The 14,837-nt window shown below is 50.9% G+C and overlaps 1 protein-coding gene across 1 annotated transcript in view; it reads right to left on the reverse strand.

Moving 5' to 3' along the window:
• Positions 1-2,904: 2,904 nt before the first annotated feature.
• The window catches only part of LRFN2 (leucine rich repeat and fibronectin type III domain containing 2), a 188,274-nt gene continuing 176,341 nt past the window's right edge, over positions 2,905-14,837 (reverse strand). Inside the window, exon 3 of the mRNA XM_033094541.1 lies at positions 2,905-4,213. Coding sequence (XP_032950432.1) covers positions 3,235-4,213 — 979 coding nt within the window. The 3' untranslated portion in view covers positions 2,905-3,234. The remainder of the gene's footprint in view (positions 4,214-14,837) is intronic.

Below are 14,837 nucleotides of genomic sequence, written 5' to 3' on the forward strand. Positions count from 1 at the left end.
GTTAAATAAAATATATTATCAAAACTAATTTCGCCTGTTTCTTTAAACTTGATTTAATGTGGCTATTGGAAAAATTAAAATGACACCGTGGCTCACACTTTATTCCAATAGGAAGTCCTATTGGACAGTGCTGATCGAGACATTAGATGAATACAGGGTTGGGAAACTGTGTTTCAGAAGCTCACTTGTTTCTCTGCGTTGGGTTTGTGCTTTAGTTTGTTGTCCTCATTTCCCAGTAAAAGACCGTTTTTGAAAAAGTGTCAGCGAGGGCTCAACCAAAATGGGTGGAAGGTACCTGTACACCCCTAGTGGCTAAGTGTAGTGGTGGCCACAGTCCAGGAAAGAGGAGGCAGGGACGGTATATGAGAAAAACCAGTCATCAGGTGCGACAGTTGGGGCAGCTGGAGTTTTTGCCTGGAGTTTCACGCCAGATCCCTCTACTTCTCCTTATTCCAGGAGGATGGCCTCATCCTCTTATTTCAGAAGTCTTCCATCTTATACATGAACTTGGCAGGGAGCAGGCTCCCACCAGGCAGTAACAAACACAGGTGTAAGGGAAAATGCCACTTCAGAGCTACCTTTAGAAGACCGCAGAGTTTCCAGAGAAATGAACAGCAGACATTCACAGACACGAGAATGTTCTTTTTTTTTTCTCTCTCCCAAGAAGTGTGGTTGGTTGTTGTTTTTAAAACTGTACATTTTACTGTACACTTTTTTTTTTTTTTTTTAGCAAAGAAGATTGGCGTTTATATTCTGACCACAGGGATGTTGCTTTCCAAAACTCCAAGTCAGAAACATGACAAACACAAGCGCAAGTACATACGAGTATCATGTCACGACAGAGCTCAGAGCTCCTGATGACAATAGATAGTTGGTCCCTCCCCTTCAGATGGCCACCACTTTCCCTCTGGGTGTCTGAAACCAAAGGCAAAAGCAAAGGTGGCGATTGGGGTCACTTCCTCAATGGCTACATTTAGAAAGGCTGAGTGAGAAAGGAGCAGAGAGAAAAAGGAGAGGAGAGAAAGAGGGGGTGGGGAAAGAGAGAGGGCATGAGAGATTTCCTTCCAAGTGACTTTGTTCTGTTGGTGCCACCATGACTGGAGAAGGCGTGTGCTATGGCACTGGGATTGGCCCGGAAAATTTGTGGTCTCAGGAAGAAAAGGGCCTGGTCTGTTAATGACCTTGTCAGGACCAGAAAGGGACTGGGGAAAACAGAGAGTCACAGGAAGAAAAAGAATGAGGACAGGAGGTAGAAGGAAGGTGAGGAGAGAGAAAAGGAAAGGAGGGGGGTGGGAAGAAGGACGAAGGCATGGGATTGGCGACTCCTGGGCTGGAGCCAGAAGGCAGTCCTGCATAGACAGTTTCCCACCCTCCCCGTAAGCGTTCTGGGAGGGGTTGAGGCCACCAGCTCAGCTCCAGGTTTTCAGTCCAAGACAGACTCACCTGTACGCTGTGTGGTTGGCTAGTGAAAGAAGGAGGGGAGAGGACAAAAGAGAGAAGCTAGAAATCTATGGCAGAGGCTTGGGAGGGGAAAGAATGGGCTGGAGAGACTGAGGGAGAGGTAGTGTGTTGACAATGACAGACCCGGAACAGACAGACATCCAGATAGACAGAGTTGCAGAGGAAAGTCCTTTCAGATGCTTCTAAAGCAGTTTCTCCCTGGCCACATCTCTGCAGTCCCCTTTTGACATTCTCTGGGAGCCTGGGGGTTAATCCATAGACGGGAGTGAGCCATGTGCCCCTCCCATCGCCAGCCATCCTGTCATTCCCATGGATGGATCCTCCCCTTGGGTGGCATCCATGGCAGGCATCCCCCACGTCCCACCTTGAGCCAGCTTCTTCAGGAACAAGCAAGGGACAGACTTTGGGCACAGAAATGCCCTTGTCAGGGTGAAGACAGGGTAACAGACCTCAACGGCCACCCCCAGGAAGTTAGCAGCTTTGGCCCTTGCCCTGACTTGGTCACTAACTCCGTGTGTGACCTTGGGCAAGTCCCTCATGCTCTGGGGTGGGGGAGGGGAGAGAAGGTTAAGGATGAGATGATCACAGACTTTAAAACTCTATGAGACTGAGAAGATTCAGCTTTCCCCTCCAAACCCTCTAGAATGCTCCCTCGGTGTCCAGTAGGGAGGATAAGGACCGCTCTACCAGCCTGTTGCTACTGGTGCCGCTGAGCTAGAAACCGTCACATTTAGAATCATGAGAGTTCATTAGTCCTTAGAACTGGAATGGGATTGGAGACCTGGTACAATCCCAGTATTTTGGGAATTAGGAAACTGAGGTCCAAAGAGAGAAAAGGGTCTCTCCCAAATGTGTTCAGCTGGTTTATTCGGTGGTGGCGCTAGAAACCAAGCTCGGGGCTTTGGATGCTAAGTCTCGTGCTCCTTCTGCCACCCTGCTCTGCTTTCCTTACGAGATGTCCTCTGGTCTACCACACGCTCGTGGGGACTTTTTATCCCAGCTTCCCCCAAAGAGGCAAAAACCCCAAAGCAACTCCAAGAATTAACATCCCTCTGTCCTTACGCCTCAGAAAGCCCTTCTCCCTCTCCCACACGTAAGGAGTCCTGGAAGTTACTCTTCGGGTTTCAGCTGCTATGATAGGTGTGGGGAGTCCTGTTTGAGAAGCAAAGGAGGCTGGGTCAGGTATGAGGTGGGAGTGTCACTCAACCCTCCCAAGTGTGGGGACTGTTGGTAATAAGGAGAGGTCAGGACAGGGGACGCCACGGTCTTCCCCCAAACAAGTGAGGAGCCACTCCCGTCAATTGGCAATAGTCACCCACTGCCAGGACTGCGGGGAACCTGCTGTCATGTGTAGAGCGAACTCTCTATTATCTGTGTGAATGAAGAGGAGGAGTCTGGGAAGTGGAAGAAATAAACGAAGAAATAAAAACAACACTGGAACCGTAAGCAATCCACAGCTGCTTGCTTATATGCTGCATTTGTGATTAGAAAGGCGGTCGTCCTGCCTTTCCAAACACTCAGGGCTCAGTCCGACACTTAGCTATCGATTGAGTCCGCTTTCCCTGAGCACACCCTGGCTGGGTGGTGGGGCCAGGCCTGGGAAGGTGGTGTGGGTGGGTGGGTGGGTGGGGGGAGGCCATTGACAGGGAGACAGAACTGTCCCTGGATGTAAACATCACCATGGAAACCCCACAAAGACTTGCCAGTAAAGACTCTTTCCCCTTTGTGCACCTTGCAAGGGTAGGAGGGAGGAGGACACCCACCCCCCCAAACCTACACTGTGCTCTCCATCACCCACTCGGAGCTGCCAAAAGTCCCCCGAGCCCCCATGAGGTCACTCTCCTCAAAGGGCAAGAGCATGCCATTGACAGAAAGGCTACGCTTTGTCCAGATGTTCGAGACCCTCCGAGGGGGGCTGTAGCCGCCTGGGGCGACCCCGCTAGCTGCCGTAGCTGCAGCGGCAAAGTCCCCCATGTCGAAGGAATGGCTGCGTTTGGCCTTGCCTTCCAGGGGCAAAGGGAGCAAGCTCCTGGCCCGGGCTGCAGGCGGTCCCAGCAATGGCTCTCGGTCCGAGTGGTGGTCCCTGGCCGGTGTCCCAGACCCTCTCCCGCCTGGAGTCCTGGAGTCCAGCAGCTCCTCCTTTCTTTGACTCTTGAGGTCCAGGGAGGCAAAGGCCCCCATCAGGCGGTCAATGTTGGGCTTGGGGCGCGGGGCAGGGGGCGGGAGCCTCCAGGGGCCGCGTCCCAGTGCTGAGGCCTCCCCACTGCCCAGGGAGCTGGAGGAAGAGGAGTCACTGCCTCGGGCCAGGCTGGCACTGAACTCAACCAGCTCGTTGCGCACCACGACCTTGGGTGGCGCTGGTGCAGGGGCCGCGCTGGGCCCACCGCCCAAAGTGGGCAGCGGGGCCCCGTTGGTCTGCGAGTGCACGTTGCTGACCGTGGCGGCGCCCATCTTGCCGGGGCCCTCGTGGTTGCAGACCTTGTAGCGCACCATGAGGATCACGATGAAGACCAGCAGTGTGGCCACAATGATGCCGCCGATGACCAGGATCATGGTGCCACCCAGGATCTGGCTGTGCATCGACTGGCAGTGTGGGGAGTCGGCCTTGGTGAAGAACTGGGCGCAGCCCACGATGTTGGTGGCCGTGAGCGTCGTGGCGGTGTCGTCCCACATGGCCAGCACGCACAGGTCGTAGCCCGTCCCCGACACCAGGTTGTTGACCACAAAGGCCTTGTTGGAAGCGGGGATCATCCTGGGGTGGGTCGGGTAGACACAGAGGGGCGGGATGGGGAGGGAGGGCAGAGTGATGGGGACAGAGGCAGACACGGAGAGTGACAGGCACAGGAGCGTTGGAGAGGGCGGGGGAGAGGCAGACCGACCGACACAGGGACACAGAGAAAATGAGGCAGAGCAGGAGAGACAGGGAAGGGGAGAGAGATGGAGGCACAGAGAGGAAGGGGAGGAGCAAGAGGAGGAGAAGGGACAGGCAGGTGACAGGAACATGGCACAAGTCAGAGAGATGTGAGGAGAGGGACCCAGGTGAGAACAGCGGAAGACAGGTTGGAGTGAAAAGGGAAGTGACAAAGATTCACGGGGGGAAGTGTCAAGAGAGATGTGCACAGAGAAAGAGACATTGGTGATCGAGTGTGGGAAAACCACGCAGAAGAGGTGGAAATAAAGACACGATGAGTATGGCGATGAAGGGAATGAGAAAGGGGATAGTTGAAAGCAGAGATCGTGGAAAGTAGTTTAGAGATGGAGGTACAGAGAAGAAAGGAGAGAGACTCAGCAGAGATGAGAGAGGAAACATAAGGAAGGGCAGAGGGAGAAACAAGGAGAGGCAGAGCGGTTAAAGGTCAAAGAAGCAGAAGTTAAACCAGGGGACTTCCCCATCCCCACGTCTGCCACGTCCGCTGCAACTGTTCCCTCAGTCTCTGGAAGTGGGGGTGAGAGGTAGGTCAGCCCTGGTCCCCTTCCGGCCCACCCCAAGGCCTGGTGCCCCACTTGTCCTGTCCTTGGAGACTCATCAACATGGATGGAGCCTCCTCTCTGGGCTGGCGCTGTCCTAAGTCACAGACAAGGTCCTGCCCTTAGAAGCCAATGCCGTGGTCATCTCGAGATGACTTTCTTACACTTAGGAGGCAGAATGTTTACTGGGCCAACTGGGGGCAGGGAGGTGCAATGTTAAAGACTAGAGAGCGATCCTGCTTCCCAGAGGGAAGGACGATTCCTCTGTCGTAGCCATTGCAGGCCAGGTGCATCCATAGCAGGCCAGGCCCTGGAAAGAGTTTTTCTGGTTGGGGAGGCCTTGCCAGGTCCCTCCACCTTACGGGAGGGTCTGATGAGGCTGCAGTCTCCCCATACTGGCTGGTCCACTGTAGCTTGGGCCATCTCCTGCCTGGACTTTCAGGGAGCCTGGCCCCCAACCCTGATCTGTGAGGCCCTTGTCCAGGTATCAGGCCTTGTGCTGTGTCACCCTGTAAACAGTTCTGCAGAAATATGCACCTCAGCCTGCAGGTGCCACCTCCCTCTCTGCAGCCTTCCCCATAGCTCCCTCCTCCCAAAGAGCCCTCTGTTCTCCTACCCACTACTACTCAAGGGCTCCATCAGCACTCATCAACCCCTCAAACCCAGAGCCGGGCTGCTTAATTGAGATCTCAGATATGAAATACCAGAGGCTGGGAACTTCCAGCTGGGAGGTCCACGTGGAGTAGTGGAGTTGACAGGGAGGTATTGACATCCCGTCAGCGAACAGCCTGGGAATTGCTACGTCCCTCCTCACCATCTCAGTGCTCTGCTGCTGGGGAAGCCACAGTGGAGGGAACTTCATCCCCTGCCTCAGCCCAACCCCAAAACTACAGTGCTTGGGGCACAAGAAGCAGGTAGAGTGGGCGGGGAAGGGCTGGATCCAGTAAGGGCCTGCAGGCCAGCACCTGTGCGTCATGGCGATCCTGTGAGAGCAGGGACTAGTGCTCTCATGTCACAGAAGTGGCATGGCCAAGACCCAGAGAGGCTAAGTGATTTGTCTAAGGTCACACAGCTGGAATTGCTAGGATGGGGCAGTTGGGACTTGAACACTAGCTTCTGGTCCAGAGTCTGGGCTTGTTCCTTGCCACATGACAAACATGGGGGTCCTTTTCCTCATCTCAGTGAAAAGCCCTGCGTCCTGTCAGCCCTCTCCTTCCCTGGAAGGACCCTCAGACCCCCCGTGGCTCCCACTCCTCTACCAGCAGGGTCTCTGGCCTGTGAGGCCATCGCTGGGCAGTGCTCTGGGGCCCACTTCCTCCCGCTTCGGGGTCATGTGGCTACCACACCTGTAATGGCGCCAATAGGAAGAGCAAACGCTTACCACGTGGCAGCTGTGTGCCAGGCTCTGTGTTAGGTGCCTTACGTCTATCACCACACTTGGTCCTATCTCATCTTTCGGAGGCAGCCACCAGTATGACCGTCCTTCTGCAGCTGGTGAAACAGACTGCAGGGGTACGACGCGAACGTACCTGGGCAGAGTTGGCATTCAAACCCAGGCAGCCCCGCTCTGTCCACTCTGAAGCACTGCTCTTGCCACCTTGCCGAGGCATGAGCAGCGTAAGAGCAGGTCCGTTTGAGGAGGGGGTGAGCCGGCTTGTTTATTGAACACCTGGTATGTGACAAGGGTTTCCACGTTCCATATTGCATTTATTGTTCACAAGAATCCTAGGACACGGGAGGTGGGCCAGGGGCCCAGAAATCATCTCAATGTTTAGGCCGTCTTCTACTGGGCACCAGGCCCCACTGCTATACTACCACTACTCCTACTACTACTAATAATAATGACGATGATGGTGAAGAGTAGCTAAAATTGAGGGCTTACTCTGTGCTGGGCACTGTTCCAAGATATTTAAGAGAATTCATACTCATTTAACCCTCCCAACAATTGTTGGGAGGTGGTTACTATTATTGGTGTCTCCATTTTACAGATAGGAACCTGAGGCACAGAAAGGTTCAGCTGCCTGTTCAAGGGCAGCCGGCTAGTAAGTGGCAGAGCTGGGATCCAAACCAGGCAGTTTGGCCCCAGAGGCTCCCCTCATGACCACTGGGCCGCACTGCCATTGCCCTGCTTTGCTGCCCTCCCCAGGCAACTTCGTGCAGGACTTTGCGTGGCCTCTTCTCTGCCCCCTGCTTCCCCAGTCAGGGAAGAACATGATGCGATGAAGCCACAGTTAGGCTGTGCTGCAGACACTGGTGTAATAGGGAAAACCTCGCACAGAACTGGCCTGTCCGAAGAAAGAAGCTCCTGGCTCCTCTGCCGTGGTGTGTGTGTGCGTGTGTGTCTGTGTCTGTGTGCATGTGTCTGTGTGTGTGTGTGTGACATGGACCCAGTGGGATTCAGAGCCCACACTCTCAGTCACAAACAAGACCACTCCCTGCTCCAGGCAGGAGAAAGGACAACCTGCACGAGAAAGTCACGTGTAGTGGGCACTATTCAAACTCTAGGGACAGAACCAAGCTCATCTCCCACCCACGTGGCCCTGTCTTCCCCCTCATACTCTCTAGCACGACCAACCATCAGGTTTAAGGAGCCCGGATCTCCCTTCATTCCTACCCACGTCCCACCAGCACTGGCTGCTACTCCCCCCTGGATGTCTCCCTGCTGTCCATCTCCACACTCACACTTTTGCTTAGGCCTTGCCGTCTTTGGCCTGGATGAATGCAGCAGCCTCCAAATAAGTGTCCTGTCTCTGGCTGTGCTCAGCAGCGGCACCTCCAGAAAGGTGCATCTGAAGCATGACTCTGGCCATGCCCCTCGCCCACTGAAACACTCTTCAACAGCTGGCTATGAACGACAAGGCACAGTCCAAGCTCCTGAGCTGAGTTCCCAAACCAGGCTTCCCATCACATTCTTGTCCTTCCACCCACACACCCTCTAACTTTGAGCACATTCTTTAGGAAAACACTTAGGAATCAGTCAGGCTCTTCAGGATCAGAAGGCACACTCACAGAGGGACAATTAGAGACTTAGAGACTTTACTTACACAAGAACTCATTACAAAGGAGTGGATAGGAGAAGGGGGACCACAGAAGAATGTGCAATAATTCAGGCATAGTAGCAGCCGAGCTGTTCCCCTCTCTAGGCCTGAGCACACCAGGGAGGTCACCAGACCTCGGAAGGATAGAGAATCGTGCAGGTCTGCACTACTCAGAAGATAGCCCACAGCTGGGTGCTGGTCCACGAGTTGTTTGTTCCTGGTCCGTGATCAGATGGCACAGAAATTGAGAGGAAGCATTAAGAAAGTTTTCTAGCAATTTGGCATTGGTTGTGACATCCAAGTGCATGACCATTTTTTCTGATAACTTATTTCTAGTATATCCTTACAAAAGCATTAGTCTGCCACAAATTGCAGGGAAACAGCTCTAGTCCTTCACTGTGAATAGCTTGAGAAGCACTGAGCTGGAGCAGAGTTTCTCAGCTTTAGCACAATTAATACATCGCTGGATAATTCTTTGTTTTGAGGGGGCTGTCCTGCGTACTGTAGAATGTTTAGCAGCCAGCTCGGCCCCTACCTGTTTGATGCCAGTAGCATCTCCAGTTGTGGCTACAAAAGATGTCTCCAGACATTGCCAGAGAGTCTCTGGGAGCAAAATCACCCCCCGTTGAGACACATTCATCTAGAAAATTTGGATGTGGGACCGCGGCAGCCAGAGGCAAACTTACAGCATGGGAACCAGACAAGTAAGTACCTTGATCATATTCTCTTTTCTCCTCCCACTCTTCTGCTACTGCTCCCCATGGCTGAAGCCAACCAAAAGCCAGAGTTCATGGGTGCATGCTGGTCAGCCTTCCAGGGCACACAGCAGGGTGCAGGGGAGAGAGGGTCTGGAGAGGCAAAAGACATTATCTGGTACAGCCATCAGGTCACAGCCCTTTTGGTGAAATTATGATAGATTTCCTTCCATCACATAAAGTAGTGATATCTTTGCTAGCAGAAAACTTGAATTACTATTTTAAGTTTAGTTGCTCCAATGTGTTCAATTTAATTAAAACACAATATAAAACTGCAACCCAAGCTCTTACCCAGGAAGAACAACACAAGCATAAAAGGCTGCTTCTGAGTTGTTTTTCTTTTTTCCTATTAATATTCATTAACATTTCCTATTAACATTCATTTGGCATTTGTTCATTGGTTTAACACCAGCAAACACATCGACAGATGATATCTACAGCTGATACCAGAGGTTTCAGAAGAAATTACAGCAGTGTACTGGTTATTACACTATTTGCTGTCAGATCTGTCTTCCCTTTCACCTGCCCACTCTGCCTGTTAGGAACCACATTTCCCAGGTTCCCTTTCCTATTCCCAGACTCCTGTGCCCCCGGGCTTCCAAGGAGAGTTGGCCAATAGAAGCACTGGAGGAAGAGTGGAGGGCGGGAGAAAGGGAGAAGCCAGTATTTCTTCCTCTTTTTCTACTTCAAGTGGTGTCTCTACAGTTCCTGAGCCTTCTCTGTGATGCCAGGTTCCAGGGTTCTAGCTCCTGCCAGATAGATTTCGATCTTAGGCTCTGGTCCTCCCATCTCGTCCATGTTCCTCCATCCTTGGACACGGGTGCCTGGGTGGTAGAGGCTTCTGACTAGCTAATCTCCATTATGCTCACTGTCTATCTGATTGAAGGCTCAGTAATTCCATCACCCACATAATCCAATCCCTGTACTGAATTCCCTCTTAGATTGAGAGTGTTCTTTTCTTTTTCCTTTTTTTTTTTTTTTACCCTGACTGCATCCTGAGTGACACAAGGAGATAATCTTTACATGACAAGAATATTCTACCTATTAACTTATCATTTTTTTCTTGCACTTTGGGAAAAGACTATCATTACTGCCTGTCAGCCGCACATCTTGGCCTTATCTAGTGGACCTCCAGCCTTAGGAAGCGTTTTGACATTCTCTCTGAATCACTCATCACTCCCCAAATTAACCACCTTGAAGCCTTTGCATGTAGCAGTCCCCTTTCCCCGGAAACCTCTTATCTCTTTCTGCACCTGGTGACCTCATCCTTCAAGGCCTGACTTAAATGTCATCTCTAACCCCACCCAGAACTGCTCCGGCTCTCTTTTCCCACAGCCTTCCATACATTGCTCTGTTGGAGCCCTTCCGTGTTTATGCCTGTGTTTCCCATGAGGCCACAGGCTATGTCTTATTCATCTTTGGATCTCCCCTGCCATTCATGATATCTGGCCTAGAGTCACTGCTGAGTGCATATTTACCCCGTGGTTGAGCAGTGAATGAAAGAGTGCTTTGTTAAATGTTAAGGCCTATACAAATGTAAGAGAGTCTTATTTAAATGTGATGGATGGCTAATGGTGACTCTCAGACACTGGCTGGTGTGAGGAGATTTCTCCAGAGAGGCATTTTTCTTTTTATTTATTTATTTTTTTTGGAATTGTGGTGGATATTTTTATTTTATGTGTTTTTTTTTCAGTTACAGTTGATATTCAGTATTGTTTTATATTAGTTTCAGGTGTACAGCATAGTGGCTAGACATTCATATAATTTACACAGTGATCCCCCTAATTAGTCTAGTACCCACCAGGTGCTATACATAGGTGTTACAACGTTAATGACTATATTCTTTATGCTGTACTTTACATCCCTGTGACTCTTTTGTAACTACCAATTTGTACTTCTTAATCCCTTTCCCTTTTTCACTCATCCCCCAACCCCCTTCCCCTCTGGCTGCCATTAGTTTGTTCTCTGTATCTACGAGTCTGTTTCTGTTTTATTTGTTCATTTATTTTGTTCTTTAGATTCTACATATAACTGAGATCATATGGCATTTGTCTTTCTCAGTCTGACTTATTCCCCTTAATATAATACCCTCTGGGTGGGTTTATCCATGTTGTCGCAAATGGGAAGATTTCATTCCTTTTTATGGCTTAATATTCCATTGTATATATGGACTACATCTTCTTTATCTAATTGTCTATTGATGGGCATTTCTGTTGCTTCTATATCTTGGCTATTGTAAATAGTGCTGCAGTGAATATAAGGGCGCATATATCGTGTTTCCCAGAAAATAAGACTGGGACTTATATTAATTTTTGCTCTAAAAGACGCATTAGGGCGTGTTTTCAGGGCATGTCTTATTTTTTTCATGTACAACAATTTACATTTATTCAAACACAGTCATGTCCTCTTCTGGAGCATAGTCATAACGTACTAAATGCGTCCTTCTGGCTGACGATCTTAACTGGGGCTTATTTTCGGGGTAGGTCTTATTTTCGGGGAAACACGTTATCTTTTCAAATTAGCATTTTGGATATTTTTGGATAAATACCCAGAAGTAGAAGTGCTGAGTCACAGAGACACTTTTCCATATCCTTGAGGCTCACCGCATGGATTCCTGACAACCTTCATGGATGTGCATGTAGATAAGTGGGGTGTGTGAACGCAGGAGTGTAAGTGAATGTGTGTGACACAATGTGTGTGGGGAGTGTATCTACGTATCATCCGATACCTGAGTGTGTGGGTATTTGTGAGCATGTGTGTGTCGGAGAGGGAGACAGAGAGTTTAGGACTTCACATATATATGGTCTGGAAAAGGTTCTGGTCCCAGGAAAAGTTAGTCACTGCTCTGCCCCTCTTCCACCCACTTCCCCCCACTTCCCCCAACCCCCCAGAGGCTTCCACATGTCCCCCGACACTTGTAAGTTGACTCCCCAAGTTACCTCTCCCAGAGACACTTGCAAGCCACGCCTGTTCCTTTTGAATTGCTACCATCGAAGGCATTTGGGGACATCTAGGAATGGGAATGGAACAGAAGAGAATCTAAAAGTCGCGTGGGCCCCCGGGGAAAGCCTGAGAGCTGACGACCTCAACTCACTCCCTTTCCTGGGCTCACTCCAGACTACATTCCCCAGACTCCTTTGCAGTTAGGGGTGTCCAAGTGGTAAGTGCTGGCAAATGGAACGTGGTGGCAGCAGGGTGTACCACGTCTGGGCCAGGCCTTAGAGGGAGTGTCTGTCACACTCACTCCTTCCCTTCTTCACGCTGGACCCCGCGTGTGGTGACTCTCCTTGACCGTGCAGATGGCAAGGCCTAAGGGGTGGTGGAAACTGGGTGCCTGAGTCTCCAAGTGAAGAACGCACCCTGAGGAACCTGGGTATGCAACCCTGACTCTTAGGAGGGCAAGAAATCAAATTCTATTGTGTTTGAGCCTTTCTGCATCTGCAACCATTTGCAACAGTAATTAGCCTCTTCTGACTAATACAGCCCCCTGCGGATAAGACGGAGTGAACCTGAGGAGTTTGTTATGTGTAAGTGTGTGGCAGAGATAAGAGGGGATGAAGGGAGTGTGCATTTGTGTAAGAGGAAGAAATCAGTGCTGGCGTCTAAACAAGAAATGCAATTCTTACTTCCCCGCAGTTGTCAACAAACGCCACCTCTTTAATCTGCAGTCCCCATCCCTGTCGGCTCCCCCAGCACCACGATATTTTAGAGGCTCTCCTTTCCTTGCCCCCATCAGTGATGCACCGCCGCTGCCTGCTGAGCCCCAGCAGTCATTTGGAGAAGCCATGTCAAGCTTCTCTATTCCACTTCCCTGGCTCTGCACCCTCATTACTGGCTCTTCACAGAACCACCGGCCTGCCAACCTCTCCCACCAGCTGCAAGATCTCAGGGCACATGAAAGGGCCTCATTAAACCGAGGTACACGGCCCTGGCTCCCCAGCCGCTCCCTTTTCCTGCAATCCCCAGAGGGGCCTGTTTGTTTCCCTACACAAACTGCAAGGAGGAGTGGAGACGAGGCTGGTTCTATCTTGCATATAATTTATTGAGTACTTAATCATGTACTGGGCACTTGACAGGTGCTTTGCTTCTGCACACTGACTCTATGAGGTAGGAGTAATTATACCCCACATTACAGATGAAGAAACTGAGGTGCAGGCAGATGGGTCAAGTTCACACAGCTGGAAAATGGCTGAGCCAGTGTTGTCAGCCAGTCCTGCCAAGCCGCTGAGCATGGTCTTCCCTATACTGTGGCACCTTGAACTGAAGTGAGCAGAATCAGCTTCTAGCAGGAAGCAAGTCTCAGAGTTAGACGAACTGTTTGATAGCAATTAAAAATATTTATATTACTACAATGACACCTAACATGTATTGAACACTTACTCTATGTCAAACACTGTTTTGAGTAATCTACATGTATCAATGAACTAATCCTCATAGCAATCTATGAGGGAAGAACTACTATTAGCTCCATTTTACAGAGGACAATATTGAGGCTCAGAGAGGTTAAGTGACTTGCCCAAGGTCTCGCAGACAGAACATTTGTGTCGAGCAAAGATTTGAACCCAGCACTCTCATATTACCTCAATCAACACTCATGGTGACCCTGGCAAGTAACCTTTCTTTCTTATGCGCCCCACTTTAGAGACAGTGATTAACTAACTTGCCCTGAGGCCACATGGCTAATTAGGGGTAGAGATAGGTTTCCAGTGAGTGATGAGGGTTGTCTTGCTACTTCTGACTGCTCAAGGGAGGGCTGAAGGAAGTGAGGGAGCCACATGGATATGGGACTCCCTGGGTGCCCTGAGGCACTCTGTCTGATTGGCAATTGCTTCACCTTGTCACTGAGTAGAGAAACCACACTCAAAATGGTTGAGATTCTGAGGCAGAGCGCCCCAACACCCATTCCCTCACTGACCTAGGTTAGTGTCTGGCACAGACGAGCTACACTTGAGGGTTTGTGGCATAAGGGAATGGATGACGCGGAACGAAAAGAAGTGTATCTCTGATGGTGGAAATCCAGGCCTCAGGGATTTGGGGCTGGCAAAACTCATGCAAGCTAGAAAGTAGGGCTGAGCAGTGCTTGGATCCTGGATGGGCTGGGGGAGAGATATTGTGGCTTCAACATCTGCAGCAGGATGCATTTTCTGCCCCATGTGACTTCAAAAGTCTTTTTCAGAGGACACATGGTGACAGTGTTAGTTAAGCGCTGGCCCAGTGAGTGCAGAGGTTACTGGAAAGTAGGCCAAAGAGAGCCAATCCCCAGCAGGCTGCCTCTGCGCTCATCTCCCAGAGTAAAGGTTTACCTGGTGACAGGTGAGGACCTGACCTGGGGAGGCACTGCCTTTGCTCCCCGAATCAGAATATGTGGCAGATCCAGCTGCCTGGTGAGGGTTTGGAAAATCGCCAGCCCCTGTGTTTGGCTGAGACAACAGTGTCACAGAGGGAGTTTTGCCGTGCTTCATGGCGCTCCTTCATGGACGGGATAAAGCCAGGAGGTCAGAGTGTGATGGCTGGTACTGGACCACCAGGGTTCAAAGGCCAGAGCCACCACTCACTGGCTGTACGAACTTGGACAAGCCACTTGACCCCTTTGTAAAGGGGGCAGATGATAGGCCTCCCTCACAGGATCGCTAGGAGGATGAAATGAGTCAGTGCCTATAATTTGAACCACGCGTGGTCCATGGTGAGTGCTCAGTGTTTCTTAGTGATTACAACCGAGGGAATCATGTGGTCCCAGTGGGGACAGAGAGATGAATCCATCAGGCATGAGGTTAAATCAGATACTGGCTAGCGAGGCAGGTACACAGGTGCTGAGCCCAGCTCAGAGGCCAGCCTTTTGAGGTCTGGCAGTCTGTCTCAGCACAGGCTGCTGGCCCCCGCCTCCCCTCCAGCCCAGGTGCTGCTCTGACTGACTTACCAAGGTGTCTGCTGGCTCTTTCTAGTTCTCCCTCTGCCATGTCCATTCACAGACCACAGGGACGCCAGGTTGAGAGGGCCCATCAGTCCCTTTATAACAGGTTCCTCCGGCTGTCAGCACTCCACTCACACACTTTCAGGGACATGCCAGGCAGCCCATCCCAGCTTCGTACAAGTCCAACCCCTAGTGGCTCAGAAT

This window comes from Rhinolophus ferrumequinum, chromosome 3 (assembly GCF_004115265.2).
Source record: "Rhinolophus ferrumequinum isolate MPI-CBG mRhiFer1 chromosome 3, mRhiFer1_v1.p, whole genome shotgun sequence".
Lineage (NCBI taxonomy): Eukaryota > Metazoa > Chordata > Mammalia > Chiroptera > Rhinolophidae > Rhinolophus > Rhinolophus ferrumequinum.